The 10,988-nt window shown below is 42.2% G+C and overlaps 1 protein-coding gene across 1 annotated transcript in view; it reads left to right on the forward strand.

The window, feature by feature from the left end:
* The window catches only part of thada (THADA armadillo repeat containing), a 130,505-nt gene that overhangs the window by 48,254 nt on the left and 71,263 nt on the right, over positions 1-10,988 (forward strand). The window contains exons 27-28 of the mRNA XM_005936863.2: positions 1,217-1,306; positions 7,550-7,681. Coding sequence (XP_005936925.1) covers positions 1,217-1,306; positions 7,550-7,681 — 222 coding nt within the window. The remainder of the gene's footprint in view (positions 1-1,216; positions 1,307-7,549; positions 7,682-10,988) is intronic.

Consider the following 10,988-nt stretch of genomic DNA (forward strand, 5'->3'; position numbering starts at 1 on the left):
CTCAACACAGACAGCATCGTCAGAAGGAAAGTTGATAAAATAAATTACAAATGTTGTATTGTTCATACATATGCGTACCGAACCGAAAGCACTGTATCGAACGGTTCAATATCGATACGAGTATCGTTGCACCCCTTATATATATCTCATATATGTGATTATAGTAAATAATCCAGGGGCAGCAGCTACCTTGTTGGTGGTGGTGTTAAAGCTGGATTCCACCTGGTGTGAAACGTGTCGTACCACAGTGTGTGACCACAAGTTCTCTAAACGTTTCTTATGACTTTTGGTTTTCCGTAGCATTGATCTTCCGTTCCACCACATCCCAAAGGTGCTCTATTAGACAGAGCTGATTTTAAAGGGTATTTTAGTCAATTAAACTCATCGTCATGTTCAACAAGCCATTTTTTTTTCATGGTTTAAGCTTTGTGACTTGGCATTTTTGCTACTTGACGGGTACAGTACTCAGGTAGAGTAGACTGTGGTATTTAAATGATGTTCAGTTGGTGCTACAGCGGTCCTGGACGTACCCCCAGCCCACATCATTAAAAAAAGGCAGGGTGGATCCGTCTTTTCATGTCATTTATTCAAAATGCTGACACTATCATCCAAATATGACGGCAGAAATCGGGGCTCATCAGACCAGCCAATGTTTTTCCAAGCTTCTATTGTCATGGGAATTCTACCCTGAATTTCATGCTGTTGGCTGACAGGAGCAGTGTGGTCTTCTGCTGCTGTAGCCCATCTACACGTGTGTTTAGAGATGGTCTTCTGCATACCCTGATTGTAACAGGTAGTTGCTTTACTGCCAGTTCTGCCGGTCCACTGACATCAACAAGGCCTTCTCACCCAGAGAACTTCTGCTCACTGGATATGTTTTGTTTTCCTCACCATTCTCTGTAAACCCTAGAGATGCTTGTGTGGGAAACTTCTCATAGATTAGCAGTTTCTGAAATACCTGCCTGCTTCTGAAAACCATGCTATGGTCATTTTGACCATGTTTACACGTCTGAATACATTGTGGTATTGCCATCTGATTGGCTAATTTGATATTGGCATCTATGAGCGCTTAAGCAGGTGTACCTAATGAATTGGCAGATCGTATTTTATATGGAACCTTTACTATACACTTCACCGAATATATCAAAGATGCTTGTTTGTGAATCCTTATTTCTGATTGTCGTTGTAAGAGCTCTCTCTCTCTCTCTGCTTGCAGGATGACTGGTCGAGAGTTTTTCACCCGCTTTCCGGCTCTATACCCGTTCCTCCTGAACCAGCTGGAGGAAGCTGCAGCCACAGTGGAAAGGTAAGGCGGCGCTCTTAAATCAACACACGCACACTTGCCGTGGCTTTTTGCACATTCTTGGTCCTATTATGGGTTCACTTTGACTTGCATTTCAGCTCTACAAGACAGCCTTTTTTGTTTGCTTAAGCTGATTAAGCAGTGGTGCTTTTCACTGGCAGGCTTTCTGGTGGAAGAAGCAAGGATAGTGCAACTTTTCATCAGTCTGGAAGCTAGGTTTTTCTCAAAGAGCTCGGCTCTTTTTCCTCTGCATTGAATTCTCATGTGGGCCTTTTTCTAAATTGCTTAGCTGACAGACAATTGTTCAAAGCACAGAGCTTTACGAGCGAATAAAACAAATGTCTTGTTGAGATTTTGCTACAGTTTTTGGAGTGGAGAGTTGGGTCCACTTGGGTTCATCGGTCTTATCTTTGTCAGCTCACTCCAGACTCCCTTTTTAAAAGCATATGAGTCATCCAACAGCTGCCCAGGCAGCCTTATCTTAATATGGATCCAATTAATTGAAAGCTCTTTCAGGCCAGCTCTTTCACAATTCCCCCCTACACCCCGCGACCCTTGTTAAAACATTTGCAAATTTCCCACGGAACCAGATCCCGGCTGTCTGACTTCCCACATCTCAGCGTATCGCGCCACCCAAACAGACCAACCACACCAAACTGTAGCCATACGCTGCAGGACTGGAGGTAAGAGGGCTGCTGTTAGTGGTTTTTTAAACAGACGTGAAAGAGTGTGTTTCCAAAATAGGCCAACGATATAGGAAAGATTATAGAAGCAGGATCTGGACCTGTGTAAGGCTGTATATTTGTGGATTATGTAATCCGCCCTTCCTGCAGAAATCCCTCTTATTACTAAAGCTGCAAGATGTGTAGTACACAAACTGACATGGAAAACACTGGACAAGCAGAGTATGTGCTTCTTCCTGCAGTAAGCATTGTTGTTGCATGCAGACAAGTCTTGCTGATGTTGGCATGTTTCAGCCTTGATGAGCTTTGTAATCATAGTTTTTAAATAAAATTCTTGGTGGCAGTATTTAAACCTGCAAAGCTGACTCTGATTATCTTCTTTTAATACTCACTGTAGTGACTATTAAACAGTTTTCATAGCTGTATGGATTCAAACAATTCTGAAGTCTTTACTCCTGATAAAAGATGCTTTTCATTACTTTATGAGCTTTATTAGCTCCAAAAGCTCAGTTTCACTTGTTGATAGCAAAGCAATGCAGATGGACCAGCACATGGCATGCTCTCTACAGGCATTCGAGCCTTATTAGAGTCACCAAGTGTTTGATGCAGGGCAGCTAGTGTACAGGGTGTTTCCCTGACAGCAGCTGGTTACTGTGAGAGATGACCTGTTATCACTGCCTGTACAGCTGAACAGTGATCTCTGTATAATCAACCCCCTACACTCTGATTCTTACCTCTTAAAAATGACTCCCACCATGAGTTTAAACTGTTTTTATTTTATTGTTATAGAAATATTGTTTAAAGCACCATCTTTCTGCCATCATTCTCCTTTTTTGTTTTTTTGGCAACACGTTACACTGTATATCCATATATTTTATATATACTATCCTTAAATGAAGATAAAGATACTCATCATGGTATCAAACAAAGTCAGATGAACTTCAGGGATATAGATGTGTTGAGTTGAAACCCAACGGCCCAGCAGTCATTCCTGTTAGATTTCAGACTTCCACTTAAAGTCCGGCACCTGAAGAGCATGCATAGTGGGTGCATTGCAATAGGAATTCTAAGTGGATGAGTCCACGCAGTCACAAAAACCAGGCAGGCACATGGAGCTCCACACAGACCCACTGATGACGAAACTTGCGTCACTGAGACCCGAGTGGGCCCTAGTAGACTGCTTCAGAAAGTCGCACAGACTCCATGTGATACCCTGACTGTCTCAAATCCACTCTGAGACCTTATCCTGCTGCAGTGGGTCCTTCATGGTGCAGGAGTGTCTGGTCCTTAGGGAATCAGACTGTGCTAGACATTTTCTAGATGAGAAAGATTCACAGTTCTTATCCACCCACTGTCAGCCTCAGATATCCCTTCACTTAAAGATCCGAGAATAGATTAAAATCCCTGAAACCACGGCTTTTTACTAACACATTACTTGCACATATATGCTAACCTTGTTTTGTTTTGTTTTTTTGAACTCTGTTCATGCTTAATGTTGGCATCCAGTATTATCACAGTGTATATGTGATGGGACAAAAACACAACTGCTGTTCTTTAAGGCTTCTCCTTCCTTCAATGTCTGCAAACCGAATCTCGGCTCAGAGTCACAGATTATATATCAGATTCACGCAGGCCTAGAGACCAGTTGGCAACTTCTTGGCAACCACCGGTTGCTGGGGAAGAAATGCAGATTCGTTGACACCAAGCAACCACCAGCTACCTAGCAAATGAAAATGTAAATTTCAGTCGTTTAGCGGGGTCTCGATGTTTGTGTGACCGGGGCTTCAGGTGAGCACGTTTCTTGACTTATTTAATAGTTAAAGGAAGCAAGGTAAAAAAAACAACTAAAAATCAGCTTCATCACATGCCACGGGGGAAGAAAACTGTCCAGACCAAAAGAATCAGATTTATTTATTTATGTGTTCTGCCAGTGCCTTTCTTATTTTGATTCCTGATTATTAAATGGAGGGTTTTGAATGACCTGTGAGTACATTTTGCGTAGCATTTGTTTCTGGTATCCTCTGTTTTACCTCCTATAGTACTTCCTATAGTCCTCCTGTCACACAGTGCCTGCTTGTATATGCACTCACTCTAAACACTCTAAATTTAATTTTGAAAAGACTATCTCGGAGGGGCCTAAGCATGCTCTCATATATGCTCCGAGACGACTTGTTGTTTCAGATTTCAAATTTTATTATCTCTGCGTAGCAAAGCAGATTTATCTGCAAAAGTATCTCAGGTCACCGCCCGCATTTTTAGTCCGCTCTGATTTGTAGCAGCGCTTCATCTTATCTGCCTCTGCCTGCACGTCCAAAGAAAACAGTTTTCGGATCATATTCCAAGTCATTTTCTAAACACAGTGGATGATTTATTTGTCTACCAGTGGAATAAATCGTAAGCTGCAGCTTGACTTTACTTTAGAGCTTCTTTGGTGTCTCTTTGCTACTGTGTCCCCTTCACTCCTTTCTAAATGAAGAATTCATATACTTAAGGTCAGCGCTCTGTTTCCACTCTCTTTCTAAACGAGACAAAATAAAAATAGGCTGTTTCATCAAACACCCGGCCCTTGAAGATGATTGAGGAGTTTGGGTTAGAGAAAGCAAACATTCACAGAAGGATCTGACAGCATTAAATGCCACAGAGTCGCTTTTTTATCCTGTCAAATGTTTCTGCCTTCAGCTGCATCCCAACAAGGCCTTGTATGCCCCCCTCTCCACCACCAGCCCAGTCCCTTGTTTCTGTGACATCACATCCTGTCCCGCTGTGCTTGACTGAACTGTGACATTAAACACATTAGACCAGTTACTAATTGGGCCGCTATTACATTTCCCATTTTGCCGATCTGCGGCAGTCCCAGTGGACGGTTCTCTGTGAGTGTTTTGTTTAACGAAGTAATGAAAAGCATACGATGTTTTCTCGGGGAAGGAGCAGGAGGGAAGGTCTCCGTTCTGAGATCCTCATGACTAATGACAGGGCCCAAAGGATGTACTGCTCTCCTGATACAGTCACATTAGCAGACCTTCACAAAGTTCAGCGTCAAACTGAAACACTGTTTCCTCCTCATGTTTCTATATTCAAGACAGGAAAAACTAAAGCTCGTGAAGCCAAAGCGGGACTGCACTTCGTTGTTGACACTACATAAGGTTCATTTTATTTTGCTCTTTGAGTCCTTGTTTCTTTCCCCGTCTCTATTTTCCTCCCTGCTTCCTTCCCTGCGAGTGTGTCAGAGTGAAACTGTGAAACCGCTGGCAGAGAGACACTTTTCCATTCTGACTCAGCTGGCAGTGAAGAGACTTGGATGGAGGAGAAGAGGGAGGTGAAAAGCTCGGTTCAAGGACTGATGAGGACATGACTGTTTGAGAGCGTGGGTGGTTTTAGACATGCAGAGTCTATTAAAAAGCAAGAGGAATTTAGGCCAGTTAAATTTTGCACGGTAACTTTGGTTATCTGTGCTTTTCAGGTGACTTTTCACTGTTTGATCCTGTTGCAGTGAGCGCCACATCAGACTGTTTATTTCTCACCACTATAGATGAATTCCAGGAGCTAAAAAGCGCTTTTCCTCCAGTTCCTGTCACGTGAACACTACACCGATTTTAACGTTTTAACTGCTAGTGCTATGCTAACAAGTGCTGTTCATTAGCTCGGTCTTTCTGTGCTAAGCTTAGCTAATCGTCTGCTGCTTTAGCTTTATAGTCACTAGTAGTGATGTGCGATACCACTGATTTCCTTTCCGATCTGATACCAAGTAATATTCAGGGTGGTATCGACGATACTGATCCGATACCGATACTTTGTACAAAAACTTATTTTATTTATTGTATCTCAAATTATGCGTCATAATGATTACAGGACATCAGATTACTTGTTCTTATCACTTAATAATGCAGAGTTCATCATATAGAAATAAAAAAACTGAAGTTTTGCGCTAATTGAATTTTTCCGGGACAATACCGAATTTCAGTGCCCCTCCCGAAAATCTCCCGGAGCCACCATTCTCCTGAATTTCTCCCGATTTTCCACCCGGACAACAAAATTGAAAAACCATATCGCAGAATTCATAGTGCGGCCCAGCCAATTCCAGTTTCCAACAATGGCGGCAGCGACTTAGTTTTAATATTACTCTTATTTCTCTTTCTGGGTCGCAAAAAAACTTTTAACATATTTTCAGGTGAGAATGTAGCTGTGTAAACTTCAAATATCTGAGCCACCGACACATCGTTTTCAAACCCCCGCGGTCTTTCGCTACTCGGGTTAAACATGATATATAAGTCACTTTGATAACTTAAAAATGTTATTGTTTGGCTTTTTCAGTGTTTTATTTGTTCGTGAGTAAATCGGTTTGGCTGAGATTAAAGTTATTAGATTAGATTAAATTAAACTTTATTAATCCCTCGGGAGGGTTCCTCCGGGGTTTTCACACAGCTGAATAAACGTCAAACAGAAAACTAATTAAAGAAAGTGTGAGACGGTCGAGAGTTTACGCCAGCGCCCGGTTATATTTTAGATAGCAAGGAGCAGACGGCAGAGTTTCACTCCACCGAGGGAGCCTGTGACGTACTACCCGGCTTTCTTTAGACCGCGAAGGCCGGGTCCTCAGGTGGAAGCAGCCTCTGAATTTGGACACCCCCGCTGTTTCCGGGCCGGCCAATAATAACGGTGACATTTAACGTATTTTATCCGATAAATAAACCCTGTAAAATGTATTTATCACCCCCCCCCCAACAGCCCTTTTGAATGTCTCCCTAGTATGGCCACAACACCTCACTTTTTTACCACATGTATTGCAAACCACGTCTCAGCTGTTTGTGGAGGTAAAATACATCCACACAATTACGCTCAGCCATTGTTGTGAGTGCGCACGCCAAGGGGCTGCGAGACATTTATACAGCCGTATTTCGCACATGACTATGGAAAAGGGGAAGAGGAAGTAGTTCCTTTGAATGTGGACAATCCGAATGTTATAGTTTCTTTCCACTGTGTTCCTGTTAATGATAAACTACAAATTTACTCTAAATTACTAAAATATCGATATTGTAATGTGAGAATCGATTCTAGAACATAAATGACTGGTATCGGAGGAATCCGATATTTCAGGATCGAGCTGCACATCACTAGCCGATAGACAAGAGGATATTCTCATTTAACTATGAACTCTTAGCAAAGGGCAAGAAAGTGAAGAAAGAATTACTGTGCAGTTCTGCCATAGAGACTCCTGAAGTTCAACTTCATAGAGTTTGACTGCATGTTAGCATAAGCCCCACATTTATCTATGGGCTGTTAACAACCCTTCACTGGAGAGGTGAAGGTTAGTCCTAGAGCCCACGTTTCAGGCCCTTTCCTTTGCTAACAACTTCTTTTATGTGTACAGAGTCCCTCATGATCATGTTAGAAGAAGATTATCCAAAACAGCGTTCAGTTTATCGGTTCTCTGCCATTACAGCGACGGCAGGAGTGTCGCCTTGAAGTATCCATTCATTTAACGGCTTTACCATTGATGATTTATGACTTTTACTTTCTAGATAACGTTAATTGTGTGCGTCTTTGTGTTTGTGTACATGTTCAGTGACAGCGGTCAGGTGAAGCTGCACCCCAGTCTCTTCTTGCTGCTGCTGGTTCTCAGTCGGCTCTACCCTTCTCCCATGGATGGATCCTCTTCTCCTTTGGGGCTCGCACCTTTCATGCCCTTCATCATGAGGTAGGTGATCTACGCATGCATGCACAGGTACAGTGGAAACAGTGGAGTCACAACAACCGAGTGGGTTAGTTTCACAAACAGCGCAGTTCAGCTGCATGGACTCTACAGGTTTGCACAAACCACAAAGATGCACAGCAGGGGACTTAGCAGTGTCTCCAGGGAAGCAAAACGCATCCAGACCCAAATATGTTTTCTGCTGGTTTGATACACTCCAGTGGATTTCTCTCTCCTATCTTCTTACATACAATGAACATGTGACACGGGTGGTCAGGAATGTGGCTGCTTTCTGTGAAGTGGAGGATGTTTTAACTCACACCAAGCATTCTGACTGAGACATGGAGATTCATCCGCTCTATTCATCTTCTTCTTTTGATGTGGTAGACAGTTCAGCGATGTTCTAATGATGTTTTTATGTATGCACTCAATGTTGGGCGATTGGATGAATATATCAGCTATCGTCGATCATTTTTACAACGGTGATTTATTTATTTATTTATTTGCCCATGAGTAAGTTTGCTAATAACGATGGAGCTAATAGAAGCAGTCAGCAGAAGGGGGAAAAAAAATAGTAGCGCTGTTTTAACAGCACCCTCGTTCATCTGCGAGCACATGCACCGTCCTCAGAGTGCGCCCAAATGCTTGTTGATGGAGCTGCAGAAGCTGGTGATAGTCTAGCATACTCAGCCAGTGTCAGGTGGACACGTACATGCTCATGCAAGTTAGTCGTGTTTGAGTACTTTGCTCGCACCATACGTCTGCACACTTCCTTAGGTTTCCCTCTTTCATCTGGTTTAAAGCCAAAGAAATCCCAAATTGGCGACTTTATATTTTTTTAGTGCTGTCAGCGTTAACATGCCATCATGACGACTAACGCAATAAACAATTAATTAGGGGATTAGTTCGTCCATGTTTGGACTTCTTCTGTGTTGTAAATGCGCAAATCAGTCTGTGCATGATTACATTGCTCCGGTCATCCTGCGCATGCACGAATATATCGCCCATCGTTGATTATTGGACTGACGATTGTCGGTTGGAAAATTTGTACATATCGCCCAGCCCTAATTCCCAGTCAGAGCTGTTTTTGACATTGCAAAATTCCAGATATCAGTTATGCCATTAACAGAGAAAAGCACAGGCTTTAGGGAAGGCTGTGCTTTTGCCTCAGAGGAAATATTTGTTCATACGCTGACCTTTCATTATTAGAAACTTTGGCCGTGCTGGATTGGCACACACATGACTTTTATTTCATGACTGTCGTCCCTGCGTTGTGATGTTTCCTTGTTTCCTGTCACTATTCATCCCTCCACTCATAACAGTGGACTTGAATGAGCATTTCTCCCACCCTGCCTTTTCCAGTCACTTTGCCTGCTTATGTAAAGTCTGAAAGGAAAAAATGTAACCAAAGGAATTCTGTCCAACCCAAGAGAGTCCCACACCTGCTCACTCAGCTGTGATAAACCTCTCAAACTAAGTTTATCTGAACTTTTCTTTCTAACTATAGAACAATTCACAATCAGCAAAGGTCTAAATATTTTGTGTGTTTGTGTGTGTGCGAGGCTTCTTTCATTTGTGTTGTTTGCGCAGGTGTTTCTGCATCTTTGATATGGATGTGCTGTCATCAATTCATTGTCGTTTTTCAGTACTGGTACAATCGCTGTGATATAATCTAAGGTTTCGCCATGGCTACAAGAGAGATTGTTTTGTGTTCGTCTGTAGGATTTTGTGTCTTTCCACACTAAGACAAAACACCCATCTACTGTGAGCTGTTCCTGCAGCGAGCAGCGCATGTGTGTGTTGCAGCTCGTCTGAATCCACTCGCTGTTTACTGGAGAGTGAACCTCTCAGGCGAGTGGGAAACTTTAGTCACAACTTCATTTTGTTACATTCCTCTAATGGAGAAATGTACAAATATTATTGGAAGATGTTCTTATGCTGCACCTGCAAATAAGAACTGTAAGCTTCAACCTTGTGTGTCCACAAGATTTGGCATCCCAAGAAAATAATACCTGATCTCAGCATTTAACACGCCTACACCCTTCAACAGCACCTTGATAAGGTGTATAAAATAAAAGCAGCACAACTAAGGTGGTGGAGACTGAAGCTCATGTTTTCTGGAAGCACACAGCTGGTGATGCTTTGTGGCAAAGAAAAGGTGGGTGTGAAGGCTTTTTCACTTTGTACGGAAATCACTATTGTGTTATGTGTGCAAGGCAGAGCCTTCTGATTACATTTCTTTAAGCTATTCTGTCACTATAGCTATTCTGAATAGTTTATCTGATGTGTAAATTGTCCAGCCAGATGATTGATGCAGTATTTTTACAGCTGGATAGCTTGTGCGTCCGACTTTGTGTGTGTGGATGTGCGCGCGTGTTTGGGAGGATATAGGGAGTTAAGCTTTGACCTTGAGGTTGGAATGCACTACTGATGGTTTAGATAATAGTGCTTGCATGTGGGTGCTGTATGTGTGTTGGTAGGGGCTGGTAGGGCTGGGCCATATCATACCGTTCACGGTAATACCGATATAATGTTGGGCAACAATAAGAAAATGAAATATCGTGATAGAATTTGGGTAAAACGCGCATGCGCAGTGCCTTTGTTTTCATACACACATGGTGGAAAAAGCATGGCGGCGATGGAGAATGAGGGCGAAAGCAAAGTTTATTCGTCCATCAAAGCACTATTTTTGGTAGCGCATGCTAGCGGGCCGTCGTTATTACCGTGTTGTTTGGAAAATACGGCACACTTAAAATCAATCCTTTGATTTTTCTGAAAATCGACAGTGCCCCTTATAATCCCGTGTGCCTTATGTATGAATTCTGGTTGTGTTTACTGACCTCGAAACGATTTTATGTACACGGCGCTCGAAAATCTGTCAAATGTTTTAGTACGACTTTGCTAAGCTACGAAGCCGCACCGCTTGATGGATTGTCGGAGCATTACGGCTATCGTAGGCAGGAGCCTCGCGGAGTGATACGTACTGTGCTTCAACATAATATTACCGTATTGTGTGTGTATAACCTCTTTTTAAGTTTTGTGGATATTATACATGGTTATGCTGAGGATATGTCGGCCAGTTTCCACTGGAAATGCCTTTTGGTTAAACTGTCAGCAAGGAATTTGCACTGTTACATTTTTATATAACTTTAATGCACATAAAAAACAGCTGCTTGTTTAAGTGAAAATACATTGATGGTTTTTTTTGCACTAATAAAGTTGTGGAGTTGTAAAGTATTTTGTCTAGTGTCAATTATATCGTCAGTTATATCGTTATTGCAAATTTTCAAATGTATATCGTGATAAATATTTT

Source organism: Haplochromis burtoni, unplaced genomic scaffold, assembly GCF_018398535.1.
Source record: "Haplochromis burtoni strain Fernald_Lab_line unplaced genomic scaffold, NCSU_Asbu1 Contig_215, whole genome shotgun sequence".
Lineage (NCBI taxonomy): Eukaryota > Metazoa > Chordata > Actinopteri > Cichliformes > Cichlidae > Haplochromis > Haplochromis burtoni.